This window comes from Cebus imitator, unplaced genomic scaffold (genome assembly GCF_001604975.1).
Source record: "Cebus imitator isolate Cc_AM_T3 unplaced genomic scaffold, Cebus_imitator-1.0 Scaffold65, whole genome shotgun sequence".
In the NCBI taxonomy this organism is placed as follows: Eukaryota; Metazoa; Chordata; class Mammalia; order Primates; family Cebidae; genus Cebus; species Cebus imitator.
In genome coordinates, this window is record NW_016107380.1 from 6,991,263 (window position 1) to 7,007,504 (window position 16,242).

A 16,242-nucleotide genomic window follows, 5' to 3' on the forward strand; every position below is an offset into this window, starting at 1 on the left:
AATATAGGCATTTTAATCAGATTTAATTCACGTTTTAATCAGATCTATGGCCCTAGTCCAAGTTGCCAAGCCCTCTAAGCCTGTTTCCTCATCTCTAAAATAGGGATAAAATAACCTATGTTATTGAATTTTTATGAGATAGAAATGAGATAATGTGTGAAAGCATGGCCGGGCACGGTGGCTCACACCTGTAATTCTAGCACTTTGGGAGGCCAAAGCAGATGGATCACTTGAGGTCAGGAATTTGAAACCAGCCTGGCCAACATGGTGAAACTCTGTCTCTAGTAAAAATTCAAAAAATACCTAGGCATGGTCGTACACACCTATAGTCCAGCTACTCGGGAGGCTGAGGCAGGAGAATCGCTTGAACCCAGGAGACAGAGGTTGCAGGGAGCCAAGATGGCACCACTGCTTCCCAGTTTGGGTGACAGAGTGAGACTCCATCTCAAAAAAAAAAAAAAAAATGTGTGGCCAGGCACAATGACTCATGCCTGTAATCCCAGCATTTGGGAGGTAAAGGCAGGTGGATCACTTGAGGTCAGGAGCTCAAGACCAGCCTGGCCAACAGGGTGAAACTCTATCTCTACTGAAAATACAAAACTTAGCCGGGTATAGTGGTGCACACCTGTGATCCCAGCTCCTCAGGAGGCTGAGGCAGGAGAATAGCTTGAACCAGGGACAGGGAGGTTGCAGTGAGCTGAGATTGTGTCAGTGCAGCCACTGCACTCCTGCCTGGGTGACAGAGTGAGACTCCATCTCAAAAAAAAAAAAAAAAGAAAGTGTGAAAGTACATGATATGTAACAAATAAGGAATAATGTAATGAATGTGTAACTGTTAATGTCATATATAAATTACATTATAGAATTAGATTGGGATACATGGGAACAAGTGGTTCTAAATTTGTGTGTTACATGTTTTATGTCTTTTACTTCTCAGGTACCTCAAGTCTATTGTAGAGACAATTTTGATATATAAGCATTTTGTGAAACTGACTACTGAACAGCCTGTGGCCAAGCAAGAGCTTGTGGACTTTTGGATGGATTTCCTGGTGGAGGCCACGAAGACAGATGTTACTGTGGTTAGGTTTCCAGTGAGTACTCCTCCTTTAAATCTAATTACATTTTTTTATTTAAAGAACATCTTGTACTGTGATTGTAACAGTGCTTGGATGCTGATTTTTGTGCCCTAAGACTGCAGTCACCTGGTTAATGTCTTTATTTCCTGCATATTGGTTTGCTTTAGCTTACTTTAAAAAATAATTTCTCAGAATCAGAGAAATATTTTTATGTTTTTGCCATGGAATTTGGCTGGTTCCTTTTGATAAGGGGTAAAGTGTACTTCCTAAACAATGCAAAGATTATCTCTTGGTTTAGCTCCAGCCAGACTGATGGATGCTTTTCCTAATCCTGCAGTCGTATTGGCATGGTCTTCAGTATTATCTCCCGTATTGGAGTAGAAAGTATCAGGCTCACCTGCATTGTTATTCCATCCCCACCATCCATTACCCAGCTGGGTCAGAGTTAGATGTAATATCTCCAATCCCTATTTATAACACTTTAGACCATGGGAAATAATGACTTGCAGTTTTTGGTCTGCAACTCATTTGGGCTGTTCTCTAGTGGACTTCAGCTATATAGATTTAAATGTGTAACATACACACACACACACACACACACACACATGCACACACTTAAAAAAGTCTATTGCTCTTCTCAGATGGTGCCATCCCCCTCCTGATAGTTCTTAATACTGTCCAGCATCCAATTCAAGAATTACTGGCAACGGTTGAGCACAGTGCCTCACGCCTGTAATCCCAGCACTTTGGGAGGCTGAGGCAGGTGGATCACGAGGTCAGGAGTTTGAGACCAGCCTGGCCAACATGGTGAAACCCCATCTCTACTAAAGATACAAAAAATTAGCTACTCAGGAGGCTGAGGCAGGAGAATTGCTTGAAACCCAGGAGGCAGAGGTTGCAGTGAGCCGAGATTGCACCATTGTATGCCAGCCTGGGTGACAGGGTGAGACTCTGTCCCAAAAAAAAAAAGAATTACTGGCAATTCACTGTGTGTACAAATTTCTTTTCACATCAAAGTGATGCCGTAAGTCTCTGTTTGAGCTTTGTAATCTCTATCTTCCATACTCAGAGGTGGTGACAGTTCTCAATTCTTTTTGTGAAATCTTGTTTTGCTGTTCTTGTTGATAGGATCACCTACTTCACTTAATTAAATCTATTGCTGACATGAGCATGCTTTACTCTTGCTTCCAGATGAAGCCTTGAGCTCAGCAGGGTCTTTAATTGAAAGCCTTTTAACTGAAACACTTCACTTTATTTTCTAGCCTGGATAATGTGTAGCCTAGGAAAATACTTATCTTCGAATGAGCTGGCAACTTGCCTTTAGCTGGTGCTCTGAGTAGCAGTAAATGTAGTGAAAGAAGAGAACATAGAATTCTGGTGTTTAATTGACTGTTAACTTGATGGACTAGAAAACTGGCTATGAAAGGAAGCCATTCAAATTAGTCACTTTCAGCTCATTTAAATTAGTTTAATATGAATTTGTCTTTCATAATATAAATATGTTAATATAAAATATATTTGACAGAATTTGTCATAACATAAATACAAATAAGTGAATATAAAAAATAAATCAGAAAATATTAAGTGAGAAGTTAGGAGAATATAGGTATAAACACCAATTGAGAAAGGCATCCTTAAGCAAGAAAGGAACTTAAAAGTCACTAAAAAATTGATATTTTTGTTTAATTTAAAAAAAAAAAAAAAAAATACAATAAAATAAAAAAAAAAAGAAAAAGAAAAAAATAATGCGAAGAGATCATTAACTTCTGGTTAGTCAAGAAAAAGCAGATTAAGTGAGACACTATTTTTTTTTCCCATTGGACTCAAAGAATTAAAACATTTTACAGCAGTTGTAACTGGTATGGAGACAAGAGCATTTTTAGAGCCTGCTGGTGGGCATAGGAATTGCTGAATATTCTGGGATTCTGGTAAATTATCTGGGAAGGGGATGATAGGATTGTGTAAGGGATCCTGAGGACCTCAACTTTATTTACAACATCTTTCTTTAGAAAACATTTTGAAGCAAATATGAAAGTATGTTAACATTTAGTTATCTGCGAGTGGTAGGCACATAGGTGTTTGTTATTATCGTGCCAACGTATTTGTGGCATATTTGATTTTTCTCAGCAATCCATTTCCTTCTTGAAACTTCGTGGCTTGTTTGGGGTCTTTTTGTGACAGGACTCTAAAATGCAGTGTTTTCCCACTCAGCTCTAAATACTATTCCTATATCAGAATTCATAACTCAGGTGCTCAAAATTTCTTTTCCATAGTTGTAGTTCTTCTTGAATGTTCTTACAGCGACTTCACCTGTGTGAGTTACAGAAAATGCCAGTCTACCAAGAAGCTCCACATTTAATGGAAATTGCTTTAGGATTAACCACTTGAATGTTTTCTTTTTTATTTTTTCCGAGATGGAGTCTTGCCCTGTTGCCAGGCTAGAGTGCAGTGGCATGATCTCGGCTCACTGCAACCTCTGCCTCCTGGGTCCAAGTGATTCTCCTGCTTCAGCCTCCTGAGTAGCTGGGACTATAGGCATGCACCACTATGCCCAGCTAAGTTTTGTATATTTAGTAGACACGGGGTTTCACCATGTTGGCCAGGATGGTCTCAATCTCTTGACCTCGTGATCCACCCAACTTGGCCTCCCATAGTGCTCGGATTACAGGCGTGAACCACCGTGCCCAGCCAGATGTTTTCCTGTATTTAAGTGTGTGATGAAGCACTACAGAAACTGCAAAAATATTGTTTTAAAAGGTAATGGAAGCCATATGGATCATTTTTAAATCTCAATGTAGATGATAGCATAGCAGAAAAACAGGACCAATATTTGGGTAATAAGTTGTGTCCGCTTCTGGAATTTGCCACCCATGCTCTCCCTCATAGAGAAAGGCAGCCTTTTAGTACCTGTGGGGCTCTCTTGGTCACTGCAACTTGTCATGTCCTTAGCATCACAACTTCCATGGCTCACACTACAAAGGTTGCAGTAGGTGTTGATTAGGATAACATTTTACTTCCTTCTTTTGACATACATCTAAATAAAATCCAGGATGGCCTATTTTAGAAAATATTATTTGATTGTTTTTATTTATCTCAATACTATATTCTTTCTAATTTCTCCAAGAAATAACTGTGGCTCTGGGTAAAAGAAAGTTGAAAGTTTATTTGGGAAATGATTTGAATAGTACCATCATTTATCATTTTGATTTATTCTTTTTTTCTTACCTCTCGTCTTGGTATATTTTCTTTCCTCCTTGCATTGAAAAATCTAGAGACCATGAACTCATTATCTAATGTCAGGAGAGAGGCAGAAGAGAAATATTGTACTTAAAAGACTGTAGAAACCTAAACATCTGGTTAATATCTATTCTTTATAGGCCTTGCAGTCTTCCTTTTTTATTCAGATACATGAAATTAGCAGTTAATTATAATGTTAACCTAAAAACAAGAAACTAAAAGTAAGAATATATAAACTCATAAGTGAGTTATATCTAGCGTGAAGGCCTTGTCAAAGTGCCTCCATTTCCTGGTCTTTTTTCCAGCCTTTCTGTGACCTCCGTAATGTGTGCTACAAATTTCTCACATTTTGTCATTTCAAGGGTAAAGCAAAGGGCTCAACAAATTAATTAGACAGTGCTAGCTACAACCTTGTTTTTATTTCCTATCTCAAGTGAGGGACACATAGTTCAGATTTTATCCATTAGAAATATTGAGGTGACAACAAAGACATAATTTTACAAGAGAGGAGCTGGTGCTGTTCTTTTCTGCTGTTGAATATAATAGTATGCCCACATAATTTGGGCACAGGGTATATTCTGACTTGTCAATGAAGAGAGTTGGATGATGTTTTGGGAAACCCACCTTTTATTCTCCATTGTTTTGATTTCATATACACTACAGTACTCAGAAATGAGAGCACCATTTCTGCAAAGTTTAGTTGGAAAGTTGATTTTCATTATTCATTATTCATCATTACCGCTTGTCTCTCTATTGATTAGAATTAAGATTTTGATTCACTGGGTGAGTTTCTTCCTGAGTCAGAATCTGTTCCCTTCTGGACTCTCACTGTGTGTGTATTTGTGGTATCTTATTTTCACAGCTAAAGCCTGACTGAGAATTCTTTGAGCCCTTAACAGTTTTAATACCCAGAATAAAGAAAAATTGGTTTTTCTAGCTCCCTTTCCCGAGTTACCTGTACCTTAAGTAAATGCACTGTTAGGGTAAGTTTAGAGTAAAACAAATATGCCCAGATTCTTGTACCTTCTTTCTGAGGGTCCATTTCATGTTTTACTGTATAATGAATCTGTAATTCCTTATTAATGGAACTGTCTGAAGGGGTTTTCCTCCACTTTTATTTGGAAAACTCGCTTGATTCAAGATTAGTTCTAAGGGTAATCTTCTTGAATGTTAAACCAGTAGAGTAGAAAGACTATTCCAGTTTCTCTACTAGTTAAGTATTGACTTTTCTTTTCTTAAACATTCCTAGTGAAGTTTGCCTAGGACATTTGGGCCAGGAAGATGTCTTTAAGCATCTCTACAAGTAGATAATGAATCGTAGCGCCTTTGAAATCAGGCCATATGTATCATTTTAGTATTATTCACTTCAATGGTGAGATATTAGTAATAATAGACTACTTCATGCAGTCCTTTGATGGAGATTCTCAACTCATTTATCACATACCCCTCATAGAACTTTAAAATAGGAGCAAATTTGATTTCTCTTTTTCTCTTACAAGGCTAAATATATCATTATTGAAGATGCCAGTTTCATCCAAAAGGCAGTGCAAAAAACGTGTTTATTATTTCATATAGCTAAGTTTGTTTCTTTGATTTATATATAAAACTCTTTCAGGAATAACCAAAACCATTTCTAAATTTATTTACATGGGTATGAAAACCATACTACTGCATCTGTATGATAAAGTGTGATAGCAGAAAAACTAAAATAAGTATGTGACATCCTATGTATGGACCTTTTTTGTCTTTCTTTGACACATTTATATTTATAGAAATAGCTTATGTAGTACATGATAAAATAGAAGATTTTTTAAAAGTTAATCACTAGTAGATTCCCTCAGGATAGCTCAACCAATATATGGGCTTCAAAAATGTATTTCTAAGTTTATTAGCAATACAAGGTAATGCATTATTGAACCTTATGATCATTGATAAATACTGTAAAATGCTTGAGGGATTTATAGGAAAAACAGCAATCAGACAAACTGAAATGGTTTACTCCAGCAACAGAGTCAGAGACTCATCCTATAATCCTCTACGTTGGGGCTGGGGGTTACAGCAGTTCTAAGTGGTTTCAATCTGAAGTCACTGACACTAGTTTCTTTGCCTTATCTTTTCAAGGTATTAATATTAGAACCAACCAAAATCTATCAACCTTCTTATTTGTCTATCAACAATGAAGCTGAGGAAAAAACAATATCTATTTGGCATGTGCTTCCTGATGACAAGGTAAATTGTGCAATTATTAACACAAGAGCATTACTAACAAAGGACTTTACCTTCTACCATTTACACATTCCAGCAAACGTCTGTGTGAGTTAAGAAGAAATAGCTCAGCTGCGTGTCTGTCTTGGCATAAATGCATTCTGTATTATAAAACTTGTTACATTTGAATTATGAATTTTCATCAATATTAATAAAATATCATTGAACTATTTGGATTTTTATTATAGATGGCATTCTGTTTTGTAAATTCATGCTGGAAGTTATGCATCAAAGAACTAATACTTAAAATACATGACATAAAAGAGGCATATGTTAATTTTAGGAAGCCTGTCAGAATGCCACTTTTAATCTTACACTGGTGCTGTTATAGCTATCGTCACGTCTAGCTGTTTGGTTATCTAAGTAGTTGCTAAATCTCGGATTAGCCACTGACTCAGTGTGCTGTGCACAAAGTGAGGTGGGCTGTGCGACCACTTATTTTGAGAAGGATCTTAAAACAGTCTCACTTCCGCTCCTAAGAGTCATGTGGATAAGCCTTTCCACTTCTTTATTCATCCGTTTTAATGCATGTACAAATCATCCTATTTTTTAAAAACAGACATTTTCAGGATCTGACTTCAGTTCACAGGATAAACCAACAGAAACAAGAGAAGTCTTGTGGAAAAATAGTTCATTTATTTTCTTTCTTGTAATTGTTTTCCAAAATGTCCTTATAATTTTATTTTATTTAACCGTCATTCATTGACTTACTCATTTAATAAATGTTTATTGAGCACTTACTCTGGTCCAGGAACTACCAGGCATGATGTTAGACCCGCAGGAAACAGCTGTGTCCAAAATGAGTGAAATTCCTGCCTTCATGGTGCTTGCTTCCTACTCAGAGAGGGCAATAAATCAATTTAAAAAAATAGGTATATTCAATGATGAGAAGGGAAAAATAAAGCAGGATATGGAATCAGGAAGTAAATATTGGGATGGGCTTGCAGGGTTTTTTTGGTTTGTTTTTTGTTTTTTGTGATGGAGTCTTGCTCTGTCGCCCAGGCTGGAGTGCAATGGTGCAATCTTGGCTCACTGCAACCTCCACCTCCTGGGTTCAAGAGATTCTCCTGCTTCTGTCTCCTGAGTAGCTGGGATTATAGGTGCATGCCACCACACTTGGCTAATTTTTGTATTTTTATTAGAGACGGAGTTTCACCATGTCGATCAGGCTGTTCTCAGAACTCCTGACCTCGTGATCTGCCCGCCTTGGCCTCCCAAAGTGCTGGTATTATAGGCGTGAGCCACCACACCTGGCCACAGTTTTTTTTCACATGTAGACTTGAGTCAATAGACCTGGATTCAAATCCCACCACTGCCCTTGGGCAACTTGGCTTCTCCAAGGTATTGTGTCCTCATATGTAGAATGAGATAATAATGTCCACTCAAAGGTTGTTGTGAAGGTTAAATGAAATAATTTAGTAGAGTGCATTTCACAGAGCCTGGTATGTAATAAATGTTCAATATATCTTAACTACATTAACAACAAAAAATTATAAATCACTGCAGTGTACATATTATGTGGACTAAATCCTAACTTTGAAACCCCAGAGTTTAACCCTGCTTTGCTCTTTAAATGGCATGTGAGTAATCATTTGGGAGGTTGTTGGTGTTGAATTGGGGCACACAAACCTGACTCTGCATCAGAATTATCTGCAATACCCTGGATCCCAGGAGACCAGCTGAGTTGGAATCCTTTATACTTAGAGCAAAGCTTGGACACATGCATTTTTATGAAGATTTATTGATGATTCTGATGTACAGCCATGGTTGGCAACAACTTTAATAGGGATATAAACATACTAAGTTACTCAGTTGTAGTAGCTCAAGAATTATTACATACTTGGCTTTATAGCTAAGCTGGTTCCTGGGGACGGTGCTTTTCAAGATGTGGTTCCCTGGAACACCAGCACTAGAGTCACCCAGGGAGCTAGTTTAATTAAATTCCATATTCCAGCTGGGCACAGTGGCTCATGCCTGTAATGCCAGCACCTTGGGAGGCTGTGGCGGGCAGATCACTTGAGGTCAGGAGTACGAGACCAGCCTGACCAACATGGTGAAACCCCGTCTCTACTAAAAACAAAAATTAGCCGTGCGTGGTGGTGCGTGCCTGTAATCTCAGCTACTTGGGAGGCCGAAGCAGGAGAATTACTGGAACCTGGGAGACAGATGATGCAGTGAGCCTAGATTGTGCCACTGCACTCCAGTCTGGGCGACAGACCAAGACTCTGTCTCAAAAATTAAATAAAAATAAAATAAAATAAATTGCAGATTCCTAATCTGCATGTCAGACCTACTGAGGACAATTCTATGGGGTAGACTCTCAGACCTCACACATGTGAACCACCATCTGAGGAAGTTCGACAGGAAAACAACACAGCAAATCCATGATCTAGCAAGAAGAATGTCCCATGCTATGATGTGTCCAAGTCAGCTGGGAGAGATCCTTCCTGGATGTCAATCATGGGCAGGCCCTGTGACCTCTGTCAGAGTGGCAAGAAATCGCTGGTCCCAGTGCTATAGTTTCTTGGAAGGGCAGTGTCTTGTGTTTAAAATGAATAGATACAAGCAGCACCCAGAATGCATGCTATTTATGTTTTAATTTGTTGCATGTTTAGATAAAGTTGGTCATGTTAAGTCTTGTAACTTAGTATTTTAGCAGGCACACTAAATGTTGGCAACATAAAATTACATAATAAGCATGGAGAAAACTCTCCAGCATTCTCAACACCAAGTCCATCTAGTAGCACTGAGGAATACCAGTAGGATCTTTCAGAACAGTGGTCCTTCTCCAATCTCAGTTTGTGAAACACTGTCCTAGCTAACACTTTTACAAGACGGTTTGGGACTGGCTGCACCTGAATTTTAGAGACCCTCTACTCATAGGCTGAGTTGACTTAAGGATCTTCAGCCAACAAGCCCCAAATTGCACATGCCAGCATTTGCCACTATGTGCAGAGTCAGAAGCTTGATTCTCTTTCATTATTAGGAGTGCCAATTGTATGGAGAAACACTTGAAAAAGTTACTTGTGATATTCATTTATTCATAGCAGAAAACTTCCTTGATAAAGGACTTTGAAGACAGGCTTTCTGCTAAGACATAGCTTCCCATGAGACCAACTTCCACGAGCAAAGTGGTAGAGGAAAGACTTTGAAAGAAGTCATTGCCCCGGCAACCCATCAGCAGCATTTCTATCATGTTAAAATGCATCGTGTTACACCCGAGGAAAGCACTGTGGAGATGATAGTAGGGCAGAGGGATCTACCAGCATTTTTCTGAGTTCTGTGGACTTTGGGCCTGTGCTGATTCCTATAGAGGACGCTACGGGTTCTTGGTCTGTGGCGTTCAGTGAGGAGGAAGACCAGGGAGACATGGAGTCCTTTAAGAAGGCTTCCTAAAGGAAGTGGAACCTGGACTTCGGCTGTGGGTAGAACTAGAAGAGATGAAGGAACACGGGAAGACAAACTAGATTAGAAGAAGGCAAAATTCCAACCAAGGCACCAAAGTGAAAGCAAGCGTGGGACATTCAGGGGCTGGAGAGCCTGACTTATTCCACAAGGGGAAATGCATTGAGGGAGGGGGGAGGTACAGTTGGGTGGACAGGATGACATAAAACTCCGGAGTGCTATGTAAGCTAGGAAGGAGAATTTTAAACATGTCTTGATAGGAAACAGGACATCGCTGCAGTTTCTGAAAATCTGAGAGCCGGCATGAAGGCAGAACAGAATGTGAGTTATGAACCCAGGGTCAGCATCAAAGTGCATAGGTACGAAGGTTGACATTAGCTCTTGCCCGCTTTGTGGCCTAGGCATCCACTTCAACTCTTCAGGCTTTAGTTGCCATATATGTAAGATGAGAATAACAGTATTTCATAGAATTGTTGTGAAGATTAAGAGAGGATAAATGGAAATCATTTAGCACAGTGCTAAAAGGCTTGGAGCAAGCGCTCCGTAATGGTTGCTAGTGTAGCTATAAGATTGATCTGATCTTGACATTCGATTTCTGAAGTCTTAGGCTCTGGAGGGTCACAGAAAAGACTATTAGAGGAACTAGCTAGATGCAAGGCGGGTAGAGATCCTACAGTGGAATAATATGGTTGCGACTGCAAAGGGACAGATGATTTGAAAAGTGTATGACTTAATCACAAATTAGGAAGAAGGACTAAAAAGGGGGAGTAGGTGTTTTGATTGCATCAATAAAGGTGGTAGGATCGTTAGAAGGAAAACCTGAGTTGTAGAGGAATTATGAGGAATTTCATTTTTGATGTGTTTCGTGGAAACTGATGGCAAGACTCCAGGTGGAATCATCCAGTGCCAAAACTGGGAATAATCAATATAACTATCTACATACGTGTTAGTGATACAGCTTTAAAGTGCAGTGCAGTAGTTACATTGTTTTGCATGTATGCGGGTATATGCATACATGTTCTCACAAGCTAAGATGTAGTAATCATCTGGTGGAAAGTACAGAAACAGAGAAGTTAGGAGACATGAACATTGTGGAGAAGAGAACAGGACTGGGAGAGGAGATTTTCAAAGGCTTGATTGGAAAGAGTAAGGTTGTCCAAGGACACTTGGAAACAGAGTGGGGCTAAAGGCATTAGTGACTAGCGAGGCCTAGAGAATGAGTGGAGAGCCAGAAGAATTTGGAAGACAGAAAAAGAACAGAAAGTAAGCCAGAGATTTTTGGAAAATGAGTACTATTTCCAGCTATTTGATATTGTTTTCTCCTTCCTGGAGGTTCTTTGCTCGGTAAAGTCAGCCTTGTATTAATTCTCCTATGTTTTGTGGCAATTATTGAGACCGTTTTTGTATTATGCTAAGAAATATTAGGATATATATTAGGATATAAACAAGTGCATTAAATAGGATTACAGATTTAAGTTGTGAACTGTTCATTTTCCATTTTCATCATCTTTTGATCAGGAAGAATAATATTTACGTTGTCCTCATTTCCTGTAACTTTTAGTGCTACAAATTCTCCTTATTCAAAAGTTGAACCTTTCTTATATCAGTTTCCATTTTGAATTTATGCCAATTTATTTGCAAACCCTCATTCTATCCATAGTGTATTCATTATCACTACCATTTCCTCTATTTTTTATAATAAAAGTTGTAAAACTGGAAGGAGGGCAAGCAATAAAAACAAAAAAACTTTATTATTACCATGTTACTTTAAAACAACGATAACTAACAGAGAAGCAACCAGTTTAGATCTTATGTTAAACTAGAAACGGGTTGTTTTTAACTATAGAATGTTTACAAATTTTTTCCTAAAATTAGAATAGAGAATGTCGCTTTTCATTTCTCATGTTTATTTCTTTAGTCACTCCTCTCACTATTTTTATTCTAAAATGTGGAATGAATAACTCTGTGAGCTAGTATATACTTCATAGTTTCAAAACTTTAAGCATTTTATATACCAATTCCCAATTCCCAGGGACTCTTAGCCATTGTACATTTAGGGGTAACATTAATTGAAATCCCAATCTTTTAACAGTTCTCTTTGTTGAATGAATGGTTGCTGCTTAAAGTAAGTTAGTCCTTGAAGAAAGTCTGCATGTGTACAACGAAAGAAAACCTTAGACTGAGGAAGAGAGAAGTTATTTGCAAAACGTTTTAAATGCTTATTTAGATTTTTTCCCCCTTTTTGGGGTTAAAGCTTGGGCACCCTCAGCCTATCTCTTGAGTTTTCAAACAAAAGCAGGGGTCTAGTGGAGGACTCAGTACTGACTCTCCTCCCTCACTCCAGCTCCAGCCAATGGCCACTCACAGAAGGCCCGGGAAACCTATGAGGGAAGATTCTAGATTAAGATGATTTGATGCTCTCATCCACCAAGGATGCTTTCTGCTACAAACTCCCAGCTAAAAACAGCCTAAATAATAAAGAAATGGTATTTCATATTACAAGAAATTACAGGCCAAGCATGGTGACTCACACCTGTAATCCCAGCACTTTGGGAGGCCAGAGCAGGAGGATTGCTTGAGGCCAGGAGTTCAAGACCAGCCTGAGCAATGTAACAAGACCCCCATCTCTACAAAAAATTTTTTAGAAATTAACCAGGTTTGGTAATATGTGCCTGTAGTCCCAGCTACTTGGGAGTCTGAGGCCGGAGGATCACTTGAGCCTAGGAGATCCAGGCTGCAGTGAGCTATGATTATACCACAACTCTCCAGCCTGGATGAAAACATAATTTTGAGGTGGGGTGATTCTGAGGGTGAATTCAGTATCAGAATTTTGAATTCTGGCTTCTCTGCATACTCTTGGTTTTCCCCTCATGTTCTTAAGTAGCTAGCTATTCCAAGCATCATCTCACACAGACAGCATCCGGGGGAGGAGAACCAAGCTCTCTCCTTCATTCTATGCCTAAACCCATCCCCAGCAAGGCAAATGGACTTCCCATGGCCAGTTTAGACTAATCAGTTTCACCATCCATAAACATTGCCACCTGAACCTGGGCCAAATGTATTTTTTGTTAGCAGCGGAGTTGCAGGGAATGACAGTTGCCTAGGGACCTGCCAGTGCCTCCTTCAGTCATTACAGTATTAACTTCCAGCTCCTATTCTGACCCTAACTGGGGCCTGGGATCTGAGGCTAACCAGTTCCTAGAAAATGGTGCTCGTGCTGATTAACTTAGGTTAAGTGTTGGTTTGAGGACTGCTGGGGCTAATTATCACTGCAGGGCTGCCTTTGGCCCCGCCCTTTTCCCTGATTCCCAGACAGGTCCCAAGAGCCTTTAAACTACCTGTTGGCTTTGTAGCTCATCAGCGCCTCCTTGTGGTGGGTCCTACGGGTAGGTGGGGAGAGAGGCCTCCTTCACCTTCCATCCCAGGGCTTGGGCTTTACATCACTGAAATGGAACGTTTCCTGGCAGCACTGGCAACCGTTCAGGAACCAAGCATTCTGGAAATGCTCCACTCCTTTCCTACAAAACCAGTCCAGTCAATCTGGAAAATCTCTACTTGGCTGTTCCCAGAAAAGGATTGTTAGAAGATGGGTTTTACCAGTGCACTCTTGTTAGTATTTGCCAGTTGCTGTGTTCAGGGGCGGGTTTGCACACTGGCTCAGCTCTGCACTCACCTCCCACTTCTGCTCCTGGACATGATCTTGGAAAGCAGCTCAGCTGCAGGCTCTGAGGATAAGGCTGCATTGTACGAAAGTGGTGTACAGGTAACAGCTGCAGCTTCGGGGTCATATATATATTTAGAAGTTCACCTGAGGCCAACAGGATTTAGAAGCAACTTTCCAAATTACCAGCTGAGGCTCCAGGCTGCTATTTTAATTTCACACCCTCTGTACTCTGGTTCAGAGAGCTACCACGTGCCATGAGTACCTTTTTATGGTATCTTCCCTCCTGGACTTCATGCAACAAAATTTGCTCTGTGTTCATTCAGGTCACATCCTCATGACCTGACTGATATGCAGTGAAACTAGCTTTTTAGTAATTCACATCTGACTTGAGAGGATCTATTTTTATTTTAACTTGCATGGCCCTAGCAAAGAATTATGGGCTATAGATATAAATTATGGCTTTTGAGTTGCTTTAGCCAAAATGAGGGTTCTAAGCCACCTCAGAGCCAGAAGGCTGTCTCTCCCATCTCATTTGCCCAGGCAAGACCTCAGCTTCCTGGCAGTGGGTGGATAAGAACTCCTTTTCCTGGTTGTTTGAAATTTACAGAATTGAATTTCAGTGTCAGTTTATTGCTGTACTATACTTGCTCAGCTTAGACACATGGATCAACTACTTTATTTCTGTACAAACATTTAGGCTATTAATTTTATATTGTCATGCAGTTTAAAAGGAATTTTTGATCCATTTTGTAATTAATTTAGGAACATATGAATTTGATAATTTTAACTTAGCTTTAATGAATAAACTCAAGAAATAAATTATCACATTTTTCTTCACCTTGGGTCTGCAAATCACCTATGTTTATAGTATGACAATCAAATTTTTTATGTTCAAACTTTAGCATATTGAATTTTGCGTAAATTAGGTAGCAATACCTTGTAGTTATGATGTGCACTGCATATATGAGTGTTCACATATATTCTTGCTGTACAACTTTCTGAAGAAATAGAACCGCCTATTTGGTTGGAAATCTTAACTAAAGATAATGCAGAAATAATTATCTTTAAAACCTTGCTGTTATTCAAATTAATGCTTATCTTTCTCAGAAAAGAAATATTTCTCAACTGTAATAATCTCATTACCTTGATCACTGAGTTTTTTTTTACCTAAAAATTAACACACAACAGTTACTAAATATCAAATTTTAGAATTTAATGAGATGAATTCTTTTAGTTTCTTTTGGAAGCTGTTTTATTGAAGTACAGGAATTAAGTAAACATTGCCCTTATAACTTGAGAATGAATTGTGCTTTCCATCCGGATAATTCTTCCATGAAAAATAGTGTGCCAGGAAAAATGGCTGTTAAACAAAATTATTGTTGTTACGTTATTTTCCATCTGGATGACCCCTATTTTGTTGTTCTAGAAAGGTATACATGAGTGGAATTTCAGTGCCTCTTCGGTCAGGGGAGTGAGGTAAGTTTCCTTGGTACATTTTGTTTACTTATAAGACATTTTTCTGCACCATTCATGGGCTGGTTAGAACTTTTAATCTTGATTTTAAAATACAAAGAATGTTAAGAATCGTTCTGGAAATGCCCAAGCTTCCTCTGTGTCACTATCTCCATTAGGAAAAGATTTGCAACAAAATGTTCACTGCTGGTTGAACTGACTGTGCTTGTGACCTACTTAAAATATGGCAACTGTGGGGGGAAATGCAAACTGTGGACCAGAATCAAAATGTAGATAAAACTGAGTCAGGTGGAGGTCCTCGTTAGCTGAGCTGTTGGTTTGTTTAATAAGATGATTTTCTCTCCTTTCGGTTTACCAGGAACTCGTCTCCCCTTGCATGGATCCAAAGCACACATGCCATCTACTAGCTTGTGTCCTGCCACTAATTTTATCTTATTTTATTTTATTTTGTGAGACAGAGTTTTGCTCTTGTTGCCCAGGCTGGAGTGCGGTGGCCTGATCTTGGTTCACTGCAGCCATCACCTCATGGGTCCAAAACAATTCACCTGCCTCAGCATCCCAAGTAGCTGTGATTATGGATGCATACCACAATGCCCAGCTAATTTTTGTATTTTAGAAGAGACAGGGTTTCACCACTATGGCCAGGCTGGTCTCAAACTCCTGACCTCATGATCTGCCCGCCTCGGCCTCCCAAAGTGCTGAGATTACAGGTGTGAGCCACCCTGCCTGACCCCTCCCACTAATATGAATGACTTCAGATGATAGGGAGTCCATTAAAAAAAAAAAAATTTCCTAAGGTCACTTTCCTGCATTGATCTTGAGATTACAGTGGTGAGCTGCAGTTCTGACTACTGTCACAATGCCAGTAGCTCAGAAAATGCCATTTCTTAGGATTTAGAAATAAGAATTTTTTTAAAGCCTCAAGAGTGAGTGGTGAAGTCTTCAAATAATTGTTCTGTTGAAGCTCACTCTAAATCAACTCTTGCAAGTTTCAAACCAAATTAGATGTGCTTACTACTGTTTATCCCCACATCATAGCAATGAGAGACAACAGATTTTTGCAGGCTGGTTATGCAATATCCTGTTGCTTTTGGAATGATAATAGTAATTGGTTTTATTAGA

At 39.2% G+C, this 16,242-nt stretch overlaps 1 protein-coding gene across 1 annotated transcript in view; it reads left to right on the forward strand.

Annotated features, from left to right (window-relative positions):
• MAP3K5 (mitogen-activated protein kinase kinase kinase 5) overlaps window positions 1-16,242 on the forward strand; it is a 148,606-nt gene that overhangs the window by 44,356 nt on the left and 88,008 nt on the right. Inside the window, exons 8-10 of the mRNA XM_037739239.1 lie at window positions 938-1,091; window positions 6,435-6,542; window positions 15,074-15,123. Coding sequence (XP_037595167.1) covers window positions 938-1,091; window positions 6,435-6,542; window positions 15,074-15,123 — 312 coding nt within the window. The remainder of the gene's footprint in view (window positions 1-937; window positions 1,092-6,434; window positions 6,543-15,073; window positions 15,124-16,242) is intronic.